At 35.2% G+C, this 22,043-nt stretch overlaps 1 protein-coding gene across 1 annotated transcript in view; it reads left to right on the plus strand.

The window, feature by feature from the left end:
* The window catches only part of LOC103505666, a 98,045-nt gene extending 76,341 nt beyond the window's left edge, over positions 1–21,704 (plus strand). Inside the window, exons 5-12 of the mRNA XM_026820951.1 lie at positions 3,359–3,620; positions 3,968–4,121; positions 4,847–5,040; positions 12,546–12,708; positions 17,324–17,517; positions 17,764–17,926; positions 19,319–19,452; positions 19,909–21,704. Of these exons, the coding sequence (XP_026676752.1) occupies positions 3,359–3,620; positions 3,968–4,121; positions 4,847–5,040; positions 12,546–12,708; positions 17,324–17,517; positions 17,764–17,926; positions 19,319–19,452; positions 19,909–20,927 (2,283 nt within the window). The 3' untranslated portion in view covers positions 20,928–21,704. The remainder of the gene's footprint in view (positions 1–3,358; positions 3,621–3,967; positions 4,122–4,846; positions 5,041–12,545; positions 12,709–17,323; positions 17,518–17,763; positions 17,927–19,318; positions 19,453–19,908) is intronic.
* The last annotated feature ends 339 nt before the right edge of the window (positions 21,705–22,043 follow it).

Genomic DNA, 22,043 nt, shown 5'->3' on the forward strand with positions numbered 1-22,043 from the left:
CTACATGCTCATAATATTATTTAGGTGACCATTTGGTAGTAAGAATACTGGTGCTAAATGCGTTCAGTAGGCTATATTTACCCTGACATCTTTAATAGACATTATAACGTGAAATTGTTAAAGTTTGCATGAAATGTACCATAGGACCTAATAAATCAATAATACGAGATTACAACACAAGTAGGTTATAAATTTATAATTCAATAAACAATTGGATTTTTGTTCTTATTACACAAAACATTAGGTAATTCACCTCCATGCCATAAAAAGTCCATAAGGAAACTTCAACAAGCCATAAATTCAATGCATTAGATAACGACGCATTAGAAGAAAAATATGAGTCTGGAATTTCATACTCCGGGAGTTATTACTCTCAAAATTCCTGCATTCCATCTGACTCATCTTGGCACTCCTGTAAATATGACAGGACAGGGGTTATCAAACTGTTGGGATTCCACTATATCAACCTTCAGATTTGGGAACCGCTGTGGTGACCGTGGCCATATTAGCAGAAATGGGTGGTGCTATGGCTAGAAAAAACAGATTTGATTTGAATAAATCATCAAGCAGCTCAAGTTCTGATTGTCAGACAAACCGCCAAAACACGTTCCGGCGGTCTGACAGATCTAGATCGATCTATCCAAAGCCGTCGATCGACGAGGTGAATCAAGGCAGTGTGGACGGTTCAGTCGACTATGTCCCCTTAGGCTGCTCCCAGGTGTCTGGCTAAAATATAGGATTATATATGATGATTAGGTTTGGTCATTTCCCTCCAGGTCCTGTGCAAATCATAGTGCACAGTTTGGCAACCTCCGTCACTATAACACTACTGGCGCTAGAGCATGCAACATTGCGTACCAAGGAATAACACATCGAGAATTTGATGTTATTGCCCTCATTTCTATTAATACGAGTTACGAGCCAAGATCTTTCAATTTCAAGACGAAGATCAGGGACGAGGCCATATTGAGAAGTTCCGAATGGAATTCGAATGTTTCGATGCATTGATTGAATATTTTCAAACATTAATACAAATATAGATAATGTATTCGATAGTTGAATTCGCGCCACAAAATGGGCTGAAAATTATGAGATACTAGTCTGAAGCTTTGGGTCTAGCTCAGGAAAATTTGCATTTGTTTTTAAAATTGAATGAAAGCCATCCCCATTAGGCGTAGGCGTAACGAAAGGTTCCCTTTCGATAAACGGAACCTCTGCTTTCGAGTAGTGGTCAATTTTCCAGAGGTCGATCGGTCGTCAGTTTCCAAAAAAAAAAAAAAAAAAAAAAAAAAAAAAAAAAAAAAAAAAAAAAACCCAATAGTAAAACCCAAATTAGAGTAGATTAGTGAAACCCATTAATCGGGGAACGACATTTGTATAGGAAGAGCAAGAACTCAATGCTTAACATTAACAGAATTGAAATTTCTTGAGAGAGAGAGAGAGAGAGCGAGGGAGAGAAAGAGAGAAAGAGAGAGAGAGGGAGGGAGAGAGAGAGAAAGAGAGAGAGAGAGAGAAAGAAAGAACAAACAGAACAAAAAGAAAAAAAAAGTGCGGAATAATTTCACCGTACTGACCTACCTATACTCGTTTAGGAATTGGGTTATGACGCAGTTTTCAAAGTCTGGAATATTGCGAAGTTTCTTTAGTAAAGAAGGTTCTTAGCAAGGTAACTGAATGAAATAACTAATAAGAAGAAAAGCTGGGAAAAAAAGCTTCAAGCTAACTCCGCTATCATACCCATTTCGTAGATTCGTACAAGCTTAACCCGACCTTTAGGGCTGTTTGTCCCTCCACCTAATCCTCAGAGTGGGCTTTTTGTGTACCTATGTATCATACCTATTAGACTTGAGTGTAGGTATAGGTACCTATGATTACCTATAATAATTAGGTAGGTATAGTTAATTTCTTAGCGGTGTCTATATAGGTAAAATTAGTTTATAAAAATTACGTAGTTTACAGAAGGTACATAGTAGTTTTTTTGGAAAGATCAAAATCTACCACCATACCTAGAATTCATTTTGAAATAGGTAGGTATTTTAATTTTTGGTATTTTATAGGTATTTTAACAAACATTCTGTTCGTCAGTAGTGAAAGACATTTTAATTTTTGTTTACATAATTTATAACTACCCAATTTTAGTTTTTAATCGGTAGGTAATGTAGGAATAGGTTTACCTATCTATTATTATTTTTGGACAAGTAGCTTACACACGAGCAGTTAATGTTCTATGGATTTCAAATTTCAAGCAATACCCTTCCATCGCCTCCAATTCCACCAGAATTTCAATAGGACAAGATTATGAATGTGTTGTTTCACCGCAGTTTTTATTTCGTAGCAATGAAACAACTCCTGTATTAGTCTCGTGTGGTCTTTATCGTAGCATGCCCATCCCGTCAGATGGGCGAGAAGATCAGTTTTATGCTGAAAATGCATGTTTCTGGAGATAAATGTTAACGTAACTTTTTTCTCCTCAATATTTTTACACCATTTTTGTTAGCTATTCTTGTAGTCTCGTTACTGTGTCAATAACAGGACTCTCTCTCTTTACCATGATGTTTGCCATCTGATCATGTCATTTTCCTTCATCCATCAGACCATCTCTATCAGGTTACCTCATTTCACATTTTCTGCATTTTTCAATGAACATGCAAACCTTGTTCCAAAACTTTACATCACACTCCACTCTGAATGGCTCTGAATATCGTATAGAATGTGTGTGTGGTCTATCGGGCAAAGAGAAAAGAGAATTTCCAGAGCGTTGAATAGAAAAATATTTCGCTGCAAGGCTTAAATCTTGAGGGAATATCTAGTGTTCTACATTTTACGTATCTGTTCAAGTGTGTATTTATGTACAAGTATCTAAAGATTTAAATCGATTTATCTCGGGATCTAAGAAAAAGAAAAATTCCGTTGGTCCTCATTTTTCCTGCTCTATGACTTTGAAACATCACCCAAGTAAGCGCAACTGGATATTGTGCAATTCGTGACAATTTCTCAGCCAATGAATTTCAACCTTTGTCTAACTATTGAGCTAGTAAAACAAAGGTTTTTTCCCCGTCACAATGATGTAGGTGTTAAGGTACGGTCCCACTTGTCGTGAGTTTCATCCGATTTTTTTGTCCGAATGTCCTGTAGGCAATGTAATTTAAATAAGAGTGTTCCCACTACACACGACACGATTTTCTTCCGAACGACTAGGAGGAACGGGCCTTAAGTATCATGTTAACTGTACGAGTATGTTAGTCTGCGCTGGCACAAAAGCCCAGTGCCTTTGAACATGAGACTGGTAAAACCTTGTTTTAATTCGACGATATTCCATTATTTTAACCACAACCTTCCTCCTTCTTCCTGTTCACAGCCCCCTGAAAATGACCTGCGTAAGGAACGCGTTCTCAGCGAGCATGAGTTACGAGTCCAGAGATCCCTTCAGAAACTCGACGTACCCGAGTGGTACAAGAACCATCCGGTCCCGGCCCAGGGATTCCTACTCAAGCGACATTCGGACGCGGGCGTGCCTCCTCCCGGCCAGAACCACCACTGGCCCGGCCTCTCGTCGAAAACCACAAGTCTGTCCAGTCTGGGGTCCGCGTATTCGAGCTCCGCCCTGCGAAACTCACCAGGTAAGATGTCAAGCAAATTGATTGTTATTTATTTATTTTTATCAGCAAGAGTAGATACGTCAACTTTTTTCGTCATTTCGTAAAATTTGTAAAAAAAAAAAAATAATAATAAATAAATGATCACAAACAAACAAAACATGCTACGCACTTGTGTTGCAGAAAGTCCTGTGTTCGATTTCCAGACTCGACGTCGAAATTTGCACTCGAATTTCAATGGCAAATATTCTGGGCTACTTTCAGGTGGCTCCGGGGTGTGTGTCGCCCTTGTTATTGGCTTCTAATGAAGAAAAAATAAATAATAAATAGATAAATAATAATTAAAAAAGTTAATATGTATACCCGGACAGGTTGCATAAATGTTTGTTCTGATAGCAGTTCTAGTCAAATGTCTCTTGCCCTCAACTCCCCTTTATCTCATACTACAAGTATATTTTTAGATGCTCTCAAATATTTGCTTTCATCGATAAGGTTTCTACAGAAGCTTTATCAAAATCGGCATAGGTACGCACTCTTTAACATGTACTTGTTATCTTATCTGCCAAATTGGTTTTTGCATGGCGTGTTTTTATCCAATTGGCATCGGCAATCGGACTAGAATGACTAGATATTTGTTGTAAGTGTCGTAGGTCCTGTATTCCCGCTTTTCCTGTGTGGAAAATGTGTTGTCTTACCTAACATTCGTATAAACACACCTAAAAGGTACCATCCATATTTTATCAAAATAAAGAATAGCATGTGAAATGAAGACCTTGTAGCATCGGCAATCGGACTAGAATGACTAGATATTTGTTGTAAGTGTCGTAGGTCCTGTATTCCCGCTTTTCCTATGTGGAAAATGTGTTATCTTACCTAACATTCGTATAAACACACCTAAAAGGTACCATCCATATTTTATCAAAATAAAGAATAGCATGTGAAATGAAGACCTTGTAACAATATTTGAATACATTAATAGTTCAGGGCCAGATTCATAAGAAAATACAAGACAATCAAATAGGTAGGTACCCTTTCTAAATGAAATAAATTTGCTTTTCATAATTTTATTTTTTCTTCTGACGAAATGTAAACAATATTCTTTAGATGTATCCTTTGAATTGATTATCTTCTACAAAAGCAGGTGCTACACCCTGGTTTTTACAGAGGGATTGAGGGAATGGCTGTTGATACTTTAACTTTCGTTTTGTAAGAAACTTCATTATTGATTTTTCTCGTTTTCCTCTTTTCAGATCAATCTCCCCGAAGGGTAGCACCGGGAAAGTGGAGAAGTGTTGGCTGGAGAGTTCATTCATCGGTTGTCGACCCATCGAAATTCCTCCTTCTTCTCCAGTCAATAATCCCGCCTTGCCCCCCGACTATTTTCTCAACCTGAACAATTCTCTCGCGTCTAGTAAGAGTGCCAAAGTCTGCGCCAACACTAATGGTGAGCTGTCCTCAACCTAAATTTCCAATTCCTCATTTCCATTTGATTTTTAGTTCCATCCAATACTTTTTTTCCGACACACTTATTTTGGCACCTTTTTTGATTTATATTTATTTTTGTCCGCTGACGTTTTTTGTTGTAGCTTTCCTTTTTTCTGAGTGTTGCCTTCTTTCGCGTGGTATTTGCTATAGCGATGCATTGACTTTTTTCTTGACGTATTGAGTAGTACGAATTAAGTTGAAAAATAAATAAATAAATGGTAAAAGCTGCTGCTGTACAATATACAATATAGAAAAAATTCTCAGGATTATTTCAAATATTTATGTTTTTCGCTACATTTAATGGTTGCCTCTCATGTTACCTTTGTTTTTTTTTTTTTTTCATAATAATGATATAACCAGTCTTCTGAAGTAGGTACCCATTTGTACTTATCATTTTTATTAGCATTAAAAAAGGAAGGCTACATTATAAAATTTATTCCAAGAGATACCTAGCATTTTTATTTTATTTATTTTATTTGTGAAGAAAATCAACTGTTTATATAATTTCGAAAAACAAATGTGTCGTTAGTAATATTATTTTTGTTGGTCTTTTTTTTCCAAGTCGTCAGCATTTCCCGTAATGTAGATATTCATATAATTTATTACATAGGTGTTCCAATATCCTCAATAGATATTCCATAGGATTGTATAAAATGAAAAGCTACTTCTCTGCTTTTTTTGCATGAAAATGTAGAAACATTCTTATTATTTGCATAGAGAAATGTTATTTTAGTTTTGTTATTCTGGATGTTCTGTTCTTTTTTTATTCGTTGTACCTAATTATATAAATCACATCCAATCCCATCACTATGCAAACTTTAGAGAAAAATAAGTGTTTAGATGAAATTATTGTCGTTGTTTATTAATTTTGTTTGTTTGTATTTTTTCTACTTTTTTTTATTTTATTTTTTGTCTTAAAAGTGTCCGTACATATTGTAAATAAGTTATTGTATCAATAGGTACGAATTATATTGATCACATTTTCCATTACTATACAAATATTGAGCCAATACCTAAATTTTGTAAATAGTCTTTTGAAGATATTTTTGATGTTATAAAATCGTTTTCTCCCGGCTTGTCTTTTCCTGTCTCGTCTCGTAATTATGTTCTCAAATAGTCGGTCACGGATGTGAAGAGGGCATTCAATTTCGTTAGCAGGATGATGAGATCACGCTGAGTGGGAAGTTAGCAAGATGCCATCATTCCATCATATGGCACTGAGTCTCAATGTGTGTCTTATTTTGTATTCTGAACGTTGCCTTCTTTTAAATTACGCCATCGTTCACCAAACTGGGGGTCCTTGGAACACATTTGGTGCCGTTTTGCGTCGAAATATCCACCTGATGATTTTCAATGATAGTGACCCTGACCCTTTGATTGTCCCTACTAAGATTTCCCATTACTCTTAAGAACGAATTAAAAGGTATTCCAAGGAATGTAACAGGCTGGAAAGAAAACATCCTGAGATATCCCAAAACTTACATCCGAACAATACGTGCCATGGTAAACACAAGTGTATACCCGTTTTGACCATTCTCTAGCCTTTGGTTTGTCCATATTTCCCCCCCAGCAAAGTTGGATTATTGGATTAAGGACGTCGAAATAACTGAAATTAAGAGAATTCCTTTTCGTTGTCTCAGAAATCTCAGGATGAGATAGATGTTAGTTCTCGAATTTGAATATTCCATTGCCTATAGAAATATTTAAATTTGACAGAATAAAGTTTTTTTTAACTCATAATTATGACGCGATGGAAAATTTCATTTCTTCCTTCCATCATTTTTCACGGGTTTCACGTTTATTTATTCCAGCATAATTATGTAAAAATCGCATCATCTACAACCGAAAAGAAAGGAGATTTTGCTACATCCACTAAGATTCCCAAGAATATTTTCTATGGAGATTTTGCTACATCCACTAATAGGATATATTTTTTTTCCACGCTCTCTCTCTCTCCCTCCAATTTACTATCGCATAAATGTATTAAGTCTCTCCAAGTCTCTGGTCAGCCAAAAAACTCTTCCATCTTAGCTTTCTATTTTTTCGGCTTATCTCCTAGCTTTTTTTCTTACTCTCCCAGCTAAATTACATTTTTGCTCTCATTCTTTTTTTCTCCTAGCTAAATTTACCAACACCTCAAACCCGGAAGTGACTCTACCGCAGAATGAAAATTTTGTGGATTTTTTTTCTAATATTGGAAGACCATTCCAATTTAAATCATCTTGGAACTTGGAACATTGTCTCATATCTGCCTGATCTGTCCTTATATCAGTTATTTTTTCCAGTCCAATTTCGTTTTCATTATCTGTTTGACTAAGAGTTCCTGGTTTAGTTTGAGCATTGTGGGAAACATTATAGAGAGAGTGCATTTTTATAAGCAAAGCCAACTGAGCTTGACGGGCTTTATACTTCCAGATTCCAGGACTTTTCGTTCTCATCCTTCTCGGTGTAAGAACGAAGATTTTTTTTTCTAATATTGGAAGACCATTCCAATGTAAATCATCTTCGAACTTGGAACATTGACTCATATATCTGCCTGATCTGTCCTTATATCAGTTATTTTTTCCAGTCCAATTTCGTTTTCATTATCTGTTTGACTAAGAGTTCCTGGTTTAGTTTGAGCATTGTGGGAAACATTATAGAGAGAGTGCATTTTTATAAGCAAAGCCAACTGAGCTTGACGGGCTTTATACTTCCAGATTCCAGGACTTTTCGTTCTCATCCTTCTCGGTGTAAGAACGAATTAAAAGGTATTCCAAGGAATGTAACAGGCTGGAAAGAAAACATTCTGAGATATCCCAAAACTTACATCCGAACAATACGTGCCATGGTAAACACAAGTGTATACCTGTTTTGACCATTCTCTACCCTTTTGTTTTGTCCATATTTTCCTCCCAGCAAAGTTGAATTATTGGATTAAGGACGTCGAAATAACTGAAATTAAGAGAATTCCTTTTCGTTGTCTCAGAAATCTCAGGATGAGATAGATGTTAGTATTCGTTGTACCTAATTATACAAATCACATCCAATCCCATCACTATGTAAACTTTAGAGAAAAATAAGTGTTTAGATGAAATTATTGTCGTTGTTTATTAATTTTGTTTGTTTGTATTTTTTCTACTTTTTTTTATAGATGTTAGTTTGTGAAAACATTGTACCAGTCTTCCTTCATGTGTTTTTTTGACATTTTCTTTTCGACCTTTTCCAACTGTCCATTGGTCATGTAATGATGTATCGCATTTTTTCTCCCGGCTTGTCTTTCCAACTAAAATTTACCTATATTTTTGAGCTCTAGTAATATTTTCAGCTAATTTTGTTAAATTAATTTCATAGGTACCTACATAAAATATATGAAAAAAGAATGTGTCGGGTATTACACTCAACTAAAATTTACCTATATTTTTGAGCCCTAGTAATATTTTCAGCTAATTTTGTTAAATTAATTTCATAGGTACCTACATAAAATATATGAAAAAAGAATGTGTCGGGTATTACACTCATAATAGGTTGGTTGAATTCCTGAATGATAGATAAGACAGATCAGGTACCTTACTATTTCCTAATGCCCCAAGTTTTGGAGCTGCCAAATTTGTTTAGTCTTACGTAAGATACAAAGCATGCTTTCGCATATAATTATATTATATCGTAAAATATATAGGTATTGAATATAAGATAGCGGTGCCTAGAATCTTATTTATGTCTTATTTTTTCGCTTATATAAATAATTTATTACTTTCGATTTATTTTGTCCCGTTTCCACATGGAATTATTCAATGTTCATTTCCGGAAGTTAGGTATCATTTATTTTTTCAGGCTTACATTTATTTTCTTTGAAATTTTGATATTCATTTGATGGTGCTTAAGAATGTTTTAGTTAATGGCATAAGTCAAAAGATATTATTTAGTTTCTGATTAAAATACCAATATATGACTCGGAACAATAAAAGAGATTTTTGCAACGTTTTGTAAATAAAATTGACTGAAATTGAAATATTATTAAAATATATTACCTATAACGCATTTGTTTCTTTATTTTCTTTTTTTTGCCTATTTACCTAGGTGTCGGTCGAAAGCTTCTTTTACGTATACGCACAGGAAGTTTCCTCAGGAAAATGGATTCACAGAATATTACCTATAACGCATTTGTTTCTTTATTTTCTTTTTTTGCCTATTTACCTAGGTGTCGGTCGAAAGCTTCTTTTACGTATACGCACAGGAAGTTTCCTCAGGAAAATGGATTCACAGAAGTGGAATTCACTTTTGACTAGGTATACCTATATGTACCGACCTAGGTATAATACTTAGCAGATCATCATATTTACCCTCCGTGCGTATAGTGAGTGAAACGCTTTGAAATAATTATCACTTTATTCTGCACCTAACTTTAACTTCTTGAATTTTCATAATTCAAATGTCTTTTCTCCTGAACACTCGAGTGCCTACGTAAAGCATTTTAATTCCTGCTAATTGAATTCCGAGGAAAAATACTTGGGTAGTGAGTGAAACGCTTTGAAATAATTATCACTTTATTCTGCACCTAACTTTAACTTCTTGAATTTTCACAATTCAAATGTCTTTTCTCCTGAACACTCGAGTGCCTACGTAAAGCATTTTAATTCCTGCTAATTGAATTCCGAGGAAAAATACTTGGTCACACCTTTTCACAATTTATAAATATAACTTGAAACTTTAAACAAAGTTTACATGACATATTTTCTGAATGGGGAAAAAAGTGTTTTATCATGAATAACTTTGCAAACGTAGGAAAAAGATGGGCGAATATTTGACTTGTCTTTTCCTGTCTCGTCTCGTAATTATGTTCTCAAATAGTCGTTCACGGATATGAAGAGGGCATTCAATTTCGTTAGCAGGATGATGAGATCACGCTGAGTGGGAAGTTAGCAAGATGCCATCATTCCATCATATGGCACTGAATATTTGTTGAGTGAAAATTGGCTACTGAAGATTGAAGGAGCTGCTAGTTGTTTTATCCGTGTCCGCGTATTTTATCATTTTAATTGTCTCATATGCTAAGTAAATATGACGCATGAATTAAATTAAAATGATTTTTGTTCTTTTTGGGCTTAGGAGGTCTTTTACCATAGTCTATATTCCTACATAGGTAACATAATATTATACGGTCTAGGGATGAGGAATAAATGCTCTTTGCTGAAGAAATGTAAGTGATCGCTGAGGCCGCTGAGGGATCAATACCTTGCCCACTCAAAGGCAATACCTACCAATTTCATTAGAAATCTAATACATGATACCTACCTAATTCTCTCCATATTATTATGTAGGGGTCTGTGCCCCCTTCCCCTCTGTAGCTACGTCTATGTTGTTTCTATGTTTTATGTAGGTTTTTATTTATTTAATGACTATTATAAATTTAGAAAATGTTTTCTTAGTCTAAATAAGCATTTTGAATCCCTCTTGTTTCATTCACATCTGCCCATGTACGCATGTGTTGTAATATTATAAAAAAATAATGACGTTGAAGTCAGGCAGATTTTAAAGTCCAATCACAATTTTTAAAATACCCCATTGATTACGTGTTTTTATTAGGTATATTAAAAAAATAAAAATGATAATCCTCTGGTTGGGAATATAAAGCCTAGTTTCACGTTTAGAAACTGAAGCTTGAAATTTATTTCCAACTAATTCAATTTTAGTTCTTGTATTTTTGATGAACTCAATTTGAATTTTATGGCGTACCTTTTTTGCTTCGTATTATTTTTACCGCAGCGTAGTCATGCTAAATATAGTTACGGCTGTAGCACATAATTATGAGTACAACTATTGCTGTAGCACCTAATACTGCTCAAATTATTATCATGTAACTATAAACTAGGCCTTCATTTTGTAATAGTGGAAACTTTGTAAACCTCTTCTTTTTGTCGCCGAGGAAAATTTTACGAAACTTTCGGGAAGTAGCTTCAGCATTCCAGAGATTTAGCGAAAACAAATTTGGCATTCCGTGGAATACTTATGTTTTGTACACGTTACTTTTTAGTAACCCCCACACTTCACACGATGCTCAGTTTGTACCACTTTTCCAGTTGCATACCCCCCAGTAGTCTCAGAACACATTTTCACATAACAGGTAAGATCACAACATCACAATTTTCTAACCATTAGGTTAATTAGGATAAGTCATAGTGTTGTTTACTCTCAGCAGCTCAATATTTTTGACCCATTGCTTTCTTTTACTTTGTATTTAAGATTGATGTTTTATCGCCTTTTTTATTTAGTAGCAATGAAACATCTGCCAAATTAGACTCTATGGGCAAGAAGAGATACAAGACTTCCCATATATGTAGGTACTGGGTCAACTCAACAGGACCATAAAGTTACCCGTTGAAAATGTTGAAATATTTGCAATCGAAATACGAGTGCTTTTGTTCGATGGTAGTCATCGAACCCGAGATCTTCCGCATGGGAAGCAAACGCGTTACCAATGGAATAGTGGCAATGTAATCAAGATCCAATAGGTAACCACAAAATATTATGACTTATCCTACCACTTGATAACTTTTCTAACAATATTTCTTTCTATATATATTTATTCTTCCTTACAAACATTAACATTTTGATTAACTTTATTATGTATCACATAACACATTTTATTTACTAATTTAGAACAGAAATTCAGAAAAAAAAATGTGAACCCTAAATGTTATACAAAGAGAAAAGAATGAACCTACTTTTTTAACTCTAAATTTTTGGTTAGGGGTTTCTTGATTCCTTCTTCTAAAACTTTCCCTTAACACCTAAGTTTTGTTACAGACTTTTTGTTTCTTAGCTAGTCCTCTATATTTTATTCTTGTATTTCTTTCCCTTTGGTTTTCGTACTCTGTTTTGTTTTTTCTTGCTGTTTTTGTATTGACTACTCTCATAATTTGCACGAAATTTGAATACAATATTCATCACATACAAAAACTTTCTACTTTTCCCGTGACGCAAGCTTTCGCTTAAACGCGCCAATTTTGTCAAGTTCCATAACATTTGCAATTTTAATTTCGTATTTACCTCAGAATCGAAGATACAATGCAATATACGAAAGCTTTGCCATGTATCTAACGCTTGACATACTGTTATACTATTTAAGATGGAGTAAAAATTCTTCGATGTTTTTGACTTGCTCACAAATTTCTTGAAATTTTTTATCCAAGATATTAGGTATGTCAATGAGAAACAATGATTAGGTGGAACTCACAAAGAATTGGTTTGGTTTGAAGAATGTAGGTCTCCTAGATATACTGATATCATTTCTTTACTCTTAAGGGGGAAAGAAGGTGAATTATGTAACTTTTTTGGCCATTTTCTACCCCATAGAAATTTTCAGCGAACAAAGAAATAGGACGAGAAAGTCCGATAGACTGTAGATTTAAATAAAAAAAATCTTGGAGCGTGCGGATGTTTGATGAGACCTTTTCTGTTATTCTGTCTGTGTGTCCCGCCTAGGTAAAAACCCGACAAACAAACCCAGTCCAAGTTCGACCACTATGGACGATGTTATCGATTCTCTGCTAGGGTTGCCGCTCGCTTCCAGAACGCCTAGTCCCGGTCCCGTGGGACGTTTGGCCTGTAATGGAGGCCGCGTCGACTTCGCAGGTAGGAAGGCACTGTAAGTATTTCCGGCCCATAGCCATGAAAGGGTTTTAGTCTTGAGTTGTGACCCCAACTCACAGTCCAGGCTATTTTTGTCCGTTTTATCAGGGAATTAGGGAAGTGTGTAAGTACAAATGCTTAAACGTAGGTAAATGTCATTTTGTGTCTTTGAAACTTTCGTAAAGATTATTTATTTTTAGTAATGAGGTACTGGGTACTGGAAGAATTCATGATATCAAAAAGTAGGTAGCAGGTGAGCCGTTGACATTAGATTATCTTGTCATAGAATAAATTCATGGCATAGTAAAAAATATATTAATAGTTTATGGAATGCTAAGTAAAGTTACCATTTCCTATACCTACTGTTGATCTGGAGTTACTGAATACCTATCCAATAATGTAGAATAAATTGTATAACGCAGGTTGTATATTATTTCAACTGCCTCTGTTCTGTGGAAAATAATTCCCTTCAAGATCAGGGTGTTTTCATATAGGTAGGTACGTAGATATTTTACACTCAAGTGTAAAAGCTCTGTATTTTTGTTGGTAGACATCTTAGAAGCTCCTGCATTATAAAACTATTATTAGAGTATTGGTAAATATAGAATTATAGACCATTTCTATACCGGCGCGGCGGCTTGCCAGTGTCAGTTTTTATTACATTTCCATTATTTTCAATTTTCAGGTATTCGATTAGAGAGAGAGAAAAAAAAACATGTGATGCGAAGGGTCAGTGACGGTGTAGTCGCGTCATAAAAACAAAAAAAATTTCATAAAAAATAATTAAATAAGAGTGATTTCACAAGCACTGAATCATTATTATACGTAGTAATGTTTTTCTAGAACTTATCAAAGTCTTACAGAATTTATTAGGTAGGTACTCATTCATAACTCAAACATAAAAACTACGGGAAAAACATTTATTTTACACAGGGCACAGGGCTACTTACAGAATTTATTAGGTAGGTACTCATTCATAACTCAAACATAAAAACTACGGGAAAAACATTTATTTTACACAGGGCACAGGGGAACACAAAGATAGGTAGGTATCTAATTCAAACAATATTTAAGTAGGGATCTAATACAGATAGAGGAAGGTAGAGAAAGTCATGGGTTCACACAAGAAAATTACAAAAAGTGTCCGTTTTCTGATCTACAATTTCGAGGAATTTGATACATTGGCTGTATCTCATATAGTAAATAAATACCTATACCTAGGTACCATTTATACAAGTAATGTTGATATGGCCATTAAATTATTATCATCACCTACATAAAAACCTAAAACTCAAGTAGAATAATAAATAGCCGAACAGAAGGATATTTCGTGTAAAAAAATAGTTAAGTCTATATTATTCAAAATATTATGTTTAAAATCACAAACATTGTATACGATAAAGAAACAAACAACTGAAATAATATTACAGATTTTCCCCATCCGTGGCACAAGCTCTGCTTCCCCATCCGTGGCACAAGCTCTGCTTATACGGATATATGGGTATACCATTTATAAAGAAAATGTATGTTCTGAGTTTTTTATCGATCAAAAATAAATGGAAACTTGTTAATTAAATTAATTAGTACCAACTCATCATCAAATGACAAAGAGCCCATTCACAATGGCTTATGTAAGTGTGATGTTTTATGGAAACAAACATTGAAGATGGAAAAAAAAGTTATCTCAATGGCATTTGTCTTCTTTGGTGGTAGAGGTGGTTCAAACAAATCAGATTTTTTTTTTTTTTTTTACTTCAGATTGATTGATAAAATCATTGATACACGGATGACCTAAGAATTGCGAAGTGATCTGAGAGAATTAGGTAGGTATCATGTATTAGATTTCTAATGAAATTGGTAGGTATTGCCTTTGAGTGGGCAAGGTATTGATCCCTCAGCGATCACTTACATTTCTTCAGCAAAGAGCATTTATTCCTCATCATTTATTTCATCAGAAGGGTGATTTCATGTTGAAGGGGTCACAGTGGAAGATGTGCTATTAGAAACATAAGATCCGATAGGTATGGCAGTAGTAATGTCCGTGTCATCAGTGTCATCAATGTCCGTGTTAATGTGCCAAAAATCCGACTGAGTGAAATCTGTTGTAGTCTTCTCAGTGATTTCAGTATCATTATCATCAGTGTTGCCATGTTCTGCGTGTAGCATTTTCACATCTTGAATTGCATCGTCAACATTGTCAATTTTAGCGACATCAACTTCTGTGTCGGTAGTAGATGAAACGTCTCTTCTCCTTCTATTGGCTGCCTGGGCTTGATTTTTCGTCTGACTATCATCACTCTTTAATTTCTGGAGCAGGGGTAGGATTTGTTGATATTTGGCTTGCAGTTTATGGGCCACATCTTCCTCATCGCCCTCTAAATGGAGCATGGCGCTTTGTATTTTGGGTCCAATCAATTCCAACTTGGAAGCTTTGGATTTTATTTGTGCGATTGATTTGTAAACATCATCGAGGTCAGCATCAAATTCATTGAAATCTACGACGGATCCTGGAGAGACGGATACGACGGTTGTTGTGTCATCTGAACTGGTTGTTGTTTGGGCACTGTCATCACAAAAACTTGGTACAAATTGGAAGACACAGATAAGGGAAATTAAAACTAAAGCGTTCATTTTAACTATTCAATTACACACTGAAGTGAAAACTTTGAAAACAAAATCGAACGTACGTAAAATTTTTCAAGTCCACGAGCAAGGCAATAAATTCAAGAAAGTCTCAGAAACACACTAAATTACCGAGAGGAGAAATGAACCTTCTTATAGAATACATATAATCACATCTCTGATGTTTATGGTTCTTATTGATAAGATGAACCACTGATAACTGTGAGTGAATAAGACTTGATTCGCTGAAACCACAATCCAGTTTCTTTGTTTAGAAAACATTTCAAGCAATTGCATAAGAAGGCTTTTCAGACTTTGATAAGTTCTAGAAAAACATTACTACGTATAATAATGATTCAGTGCTTGTGAAATCACTCTTATTTAATTATTTTTTATGAATTTTTTTTTTTGTTTTTATGACGCGACTACACCGTCACTGACCCTTCGCATCACATGTTTTTTTTTTTCTCTCTCTCTAATCGAATACCTGAAAATTGAAAATAATGGAAATGTAATAAAAACTGACACTGGCAAGCCGCCGCGCCGCGAATATTTGTTGAGTGAAAATTTGCTACTGAAGATTGAAGGAGCTGCTAGTTGTTTTATCCGTGTCCGCGTATTTTATCATTTTAATTGTCTCATATACCTACTAAGTAAATATGACGCATGAATTAAATTTACTAGCAAAATGATTTTTGTTCTTTTTGGGCTTAGGAGGTCTTTTACCATAGTCTATATTCCTACATAGGTAACATAATATTATACGGTCTAGGGCAATGTAATCAAGATCCAATAGGTAACCACAAAATATTATGACTTATCCTACCACTTGATAACTTTTCTAACAATATTTCTTTCTATATATATTTATTCTTCCTTACAAACATTAACATTTTGATTAACTTTATTATGTATCACATAACACATTTTATTTACTAATTTAGAACAGAAATTCAGAAAAAAAAATGTGAACCCTAAATGTTATACAAAGAGAAAAGAATGAGTACCTACTTTTTTAACTCTAAATTTTTGGTTAGGGGTTTCTTGATTCCTTCTTCTAAAACTTTCCCTTAACACCTAAGTTTTGTTACAGACTTTTTGTTTCTTAGCTAGTCCTCTATATTTTATTCTTGTATTTCTTTCCCTTTGGTTTTCGTACTCTGTTTTGTTTTTTCTTGCTGTTTTTGTATTGACTACTCTCATAATTTGCACGAAATTTGAATACAATATTCATCACATACAAAAACTTTCTACTTTTCCCGTGACGCAAGCTTTCGCTTAAACGCGCCAATTTTGTCAAGTTCCATAACATTTGCAATTTTAATTTCGTATTTACCTCAGAATCGAAGATACAATGCAATATACGAAAGCTTTGCCATGTATCTAACGCTTGACATACTGTTATACTATTTAAGATGGAGTAAAAATTCTTCGATGTTTTTGACTTGCTCACAAATTTCTTGAAATTTTTTATCCAAGATATTAGGTATGTCAATGAGAAACAATGATTAGGTGGAACTCACAAAGAATTGGTTTGGTTTGAAGAATGTAGGTCTCCTAGATATACTGATATCATTTCTTTACTCTTAAGGGGGAAAGAAGGTGAATTATGTAACTTTTTTGGCCATTTTCTACCCCATAGAAATTTTCAGCGAACAAAGAAATAGGACGAGAAAGTCCGATAGACTGTAGATTTAAATAAAAAAAATCTTGGAGCGTGCGGATGTTTGATGAGACCTTTTCTGTTATTCTGTCTGTGTGTCCCGCCTAGGTAAAAACCCGACAAACAGAGAGCGTTATTTAATCACACAACTCACACAAGTCATAAAATATTATGTATAGCCATTCAGAAAACGAATTTCAAATCATCCTTTGAATTGATTATCTTCTACAAAAGCAGGTGCTACACCCTGGTTTTTACAGAGGGATTGAGGGAATGGCTGTTGATACTTTAACTTTCGTTTTGTAAGAAACTTCATTATTGATTTTTCTCGTTTTCCTCTTTTCAGATCAATCTCCCCGAAGGGTAGCACCGGGAAAGTGGAGAAGTGTTGGCTGGAGAGTTCATTCATCGGTTGTCGACCCATCGAAATTCCTCCTTCTTCTCCAGTCAATAATCCCGCCTTGCCCCCCGACTATTTTCTCAACCTGAACAATTCTCTCGCGTCTAGTAAGAGTGCCAAAGTCTGCGCCAACACTAATGGTGAGCTGTCCTCAACCTAAATTTCCAATTCCTCATTTCCATTTGATTTTTAGTTCCATCCAATTTTTTTTTTCCGACACACTTATTTTGGCACCTTTTTTGATTTATATTTATTTTTGTCCGCTGACGTTTTTTGTTGTAGCTTTCCTTTTTTATGATAGACTGTAGATTTAAATAAAAAAATCTTGGAGCGTGCGGATGTTTGATGAGACCTTTTCTGTTATTCTGTCTGTGTGTCCCGCCTAGGTAAAAACCCGACAAACAAACCCAGTCCAAGTTCGACCACTATGGACGATGTTATCGATTCTCTGCTAGGGTTGCCGCTCGCTTCCAGAACGCCTAGTCCCGGTCCCGTGGGACGTTTGGCCTGTAATGGAGGCCGCGTCGACTTCGCAGGTAGGAAGGCACTGTAAGTATTTCCGGCCCATAGCCATGAAAGGGTTTTAGTCTTGAGTTGTGACCCCAACTCACAGTCCAGGCTATTTTTGTCCGTTTTATCAGGGAATTAGGGAAGTGTGTAAGTACAAATGCTTAAACGTAGGTAAATGTCATTTTGTGTCTTTGAAACTTTCGTAAAGATTATTTATTTTTAGTAATGAGGTACTGGGTACTGGAAGAATTCATGATATCAAAAAGTAGGTAGCAGGTGAGCCGTTGACATTAGATTATCTTGTCATAGAATAAATTCATGGCATAGTAAAAAATATATTAATAGTTTATGGAATGCTAAGTAAAGTTACCATTTCCTATACCTACTGTTGATCTGGAGTTACTGAATACCTATCCAATAATGTAGAATAAATTGTATAACGCAGGTTGTATATAACGCAGGTTGTATATTATTTGAACTGCCTCTGTTCTGTGGAAAATAATTCCCTTCAAGATCAGGGTGTTTTCATATAGGTAGGTACGTAGATATTTTACACTCAAGTGTAAAAGCTCTGTATTTTTGTTGGTAGACATCTTAGAAGCTCCTGCATTATAAAACTATTATTAGAGTATTGGTAAATATAGAATTATAGACCATTTCTATACCGGCGCGGCGGCTTGCCAGTGTCAGTTTTTATTACATTTCCATTATTTTCAATTTTCAGGTATTCGATTAGAGAGAGAGAAAAAAAAAAACATGTGATATTATGATGATGCCTATTATAGCTAATATTATTCTTCATGGATCGAACGTAATCTTAGGCAAGTTTTTTATGTCCCTTTGGTACCTAGCACCTATTTTGTTGCCTGAAACTTACCTTCTCAATCTTAGGAAAAGTCGTAATTGCTTTTTACATTGTTCCACCAATACGTAAACAAACTCTAAAGACTTGAGAAAATAAAATTAATGATTGAATGTGTCACTAATACCTACCTACTTGACACATTACTGCACAAAGCAATTGAATTTTAACAAATCGACCAATATTGATTTAAAGTTTAATCTGTGATGGTAACTATTAGTTTATCTTTGAGATATATTTTTATTCAATTTCGCAACAACAAAGCATTTTGGTAAGTTTACAAAAATATTCTATTTGATCCTGTTCTGTGTAGGATTTAAATCGTGAACACCCAACATTGAAAAAGTAGGTCTCATAATACCTAAATGGGTTTAACTATGGGAAGTTGTAAATTTTTTAAATAATGCAATTTTTCATTTTCCTTCCACAGATGAAATGAAGTTCAAAGTCATGACAATTTACTATTGACAAATTAGATACTCATGATTATATGGATCGAAAATAAAAATGAATACTTATCTGATGCATTTCTCGTACTGCAAAACTATTTCCTCTGTAATAATGGCAAGTGCTGGTGCTCTTGTTGTGGGCTACCTGTATTGGTACAGACAGCTGCAATATAAACGTCCCAAATATGAACTCCCAGAGCGATGGACTGCCATCGGAAGGGTCTCCAAACTATTGATATATCCAATAAAGTCCGGCTATTATAAAGAACTCGACTGTGCCAATTGTCAACTGAGGGGGATGGAACAGATACCTTCGCTTTCTCAAGAGTATATTTTATGATGATGATGCCTATTATACCTAATATTATTCTTCATGGATCGAACGTAATCTTAGGCAAGTTTTTTATGTCCCTTTGGTACCTAGCACCTATTTTGTTGCCTGAAACTTACCTTCTCAATCTTCAATCTTGGGAAAAGTCGTAATTGCTTTTTACATTGTTCCACCAATACGTAAACAAACTCTAAAGACTTGATAAAATAAAATTAATGATTGAATGTGTCACTAATACCTACCTACTTGACACATTACTGCACAAAGCAATTGAATTTTAACAAATCGACCCATTACCTGGATGTACACAATGCAAAAACAAAAATAACTTAGTTAGTTGAGTAGAATGAATGTTAAAGCTAATCGTCTTTGATTACAGGATCAGCTAGCGAAGGCTATCCTCATCCCGCACTCCTCACAGATCGGAAAACTGTTGATGCCGCTACCGCCACGACATCTTCCGCAGATACTGTGAGATGCCGCAATAATGATTGCGGTAAAACAGCAGATGTGAATGACGCGCGGAAAATTTTCAAAACCTGCCATAATTGCTCTCATGTATATTGCTCACGAGATTGTAGAAGAGCGCATTGGGAGAAGCACAGGAAGACTTGCCTGCACTCCAGGGTGGGAGCTCTCTGTAGACGTGTCCTGTCACTTATCAAGACAGACCCTAAGAGTTTACTCCATGTGTCCATGCTAGCTAGGAGAGGGTTTCTATCACAAGGGAGAGGTACAGTGCGATGTTTGTTTACAAGTCCTGAGAGTGCTGAGGATTATGTTAACAATGGCTTACCAGCACTCAAAGATCCATCCTATGTTCAGTGGTCAGATTTACCTGCGAATGATATTGGGTCTGAGTTGTACGCTGAGCTTCTTAAGTTATGTAAGTCTTATAATCCTGACACGAGGTTCGTACTGTATGTTAGTATTTGTGTTCTCAGTGAAATACCTACCTCAGGTGCTGTCAAATGGGAGAGGCAACTAGTGTCTCGTTGTGCCAAAACAAAGCTTGATAAATCTTTGATAACTAAACCTAGTCCACCCTTACACTCTAAGAGTAGCGAACATCCAGAGACGCTTATTTTGACCTCAGTACCAGGATGTCCAACCTCACAAAAGTCCCGCCAGATTTGCTTTATAAATATTCAGCGACATTTACGCTTACACGGTGTTAGTTTAAGGAGACATTTTCCCGAAGTTTATCAAAATTTGTGCGCCTATGTGGAAGGCTCGTTAGAACGATTCACGCCCGTTACTATTTATCCTAGAGATTCAAATACGAATAAACATTTCATGTGCATCATTATGCCCGATGCAGATCCGGAAAAGTTAGAAATGGTGCCCACCAACTCTAGACGTGTCCAAACAATAGATGTAAGCAAAGAAATCTCCTGACATTGAGAATCAAAGTCCGAAATGATCACAGTATTCTAGAATCTAAGGGTAAGGTAACAAAATCTAACCAGGGGTGTTCAACCTTTCGAATTGATACTAATATTGTGATCACTGATTGAACCTATAGGTTATAGGTAATTATCTAGGTACGTATGTAGGTTTGTAGGTATAAGCTTTTGAGGAAAGGGGGAAGTCGTTGATAGGTATGTTGTAAGTATGTTGGTATTTCATCCCTCAGTTTTATCCGATATTGAGTTTCAGAAAGCTCATACCTATCACGATTTCTTTAGAAAAGAAATAATACCTTTAGCTAGTGATATATTGATATCCTGATCTTCAATGTAGTAAATCTCAACTCTCTCCTTTTTACTATCTACTTTCCTTATTCCTCATTGTCTTGATCACTTTCTTCTTCAAATAGTGAAAAGTTTGAACACTCATAATCATGGGTAATATATGTTGAAATGCAGGTGAACACAAATGTTACAGGGTAAATTATTTCAAAATTTAAAATTGAAGATGTAGGTAGGTACGTGTATAATGTGGATAATTTATTCCAGTATTGTAGAAGCTCTAAATGTCTCTTAGGAAGGGGCTTATCGAGTCAGATTAATGCAATACCTATTGCTTTTAATTCCGGATCCACCCATATTGATGTAGAATTTATTTACCTTAGTCCCATTTTCTGAACGTAAAGTCGTCATACGAAATTTATTTTTGGACTAGTTTGGACGTATTGGTTCCACCACACCCGCTGCCAGTCCAAACTAGTCCAAAGAGAAATTTCGTATGATGACAAAAAAAAGTCACATAATAAAATACGGCTCTTCATTCAACCACATCAATATTGTTTACAATAATAAAACTTCCACATGATTCTCATATTTTTATATGTAGCTCGATTCTTGATTAATCTCAATCCGGTGTTAATACGACTGGGTTAGCCCCGTCTCACTATTAGTAACTTTCATTTCCATGATTTTTAGTTTCAAAGTTTTGGTGATATGATTATGATACCTAATAGGAAAATAGGTTAGGTAGGGTAGGTAGCTGAATGGTATTGTGTTTTCAATCTAGGTACTGAACATTAAACAGATTACAGTTGTAATTAAAATT

Source organism: Diaphorina citri, unplaced genomic scaffold (genome assembly GCF_000475195.1).
Source record: "Diaphorina citri unplaced genomic scaffold, Diaci psyllid genome assembly version 1.1 scaffold188, whole genome shotgun sequence".
In the NCBI taxonomy this organism is placed as follows: Eukaryota; Metazoa; Arthropoda; class Insecta; order Hemiptera; family Psyllidae; genus Diaphorina; species Diaphorina citri.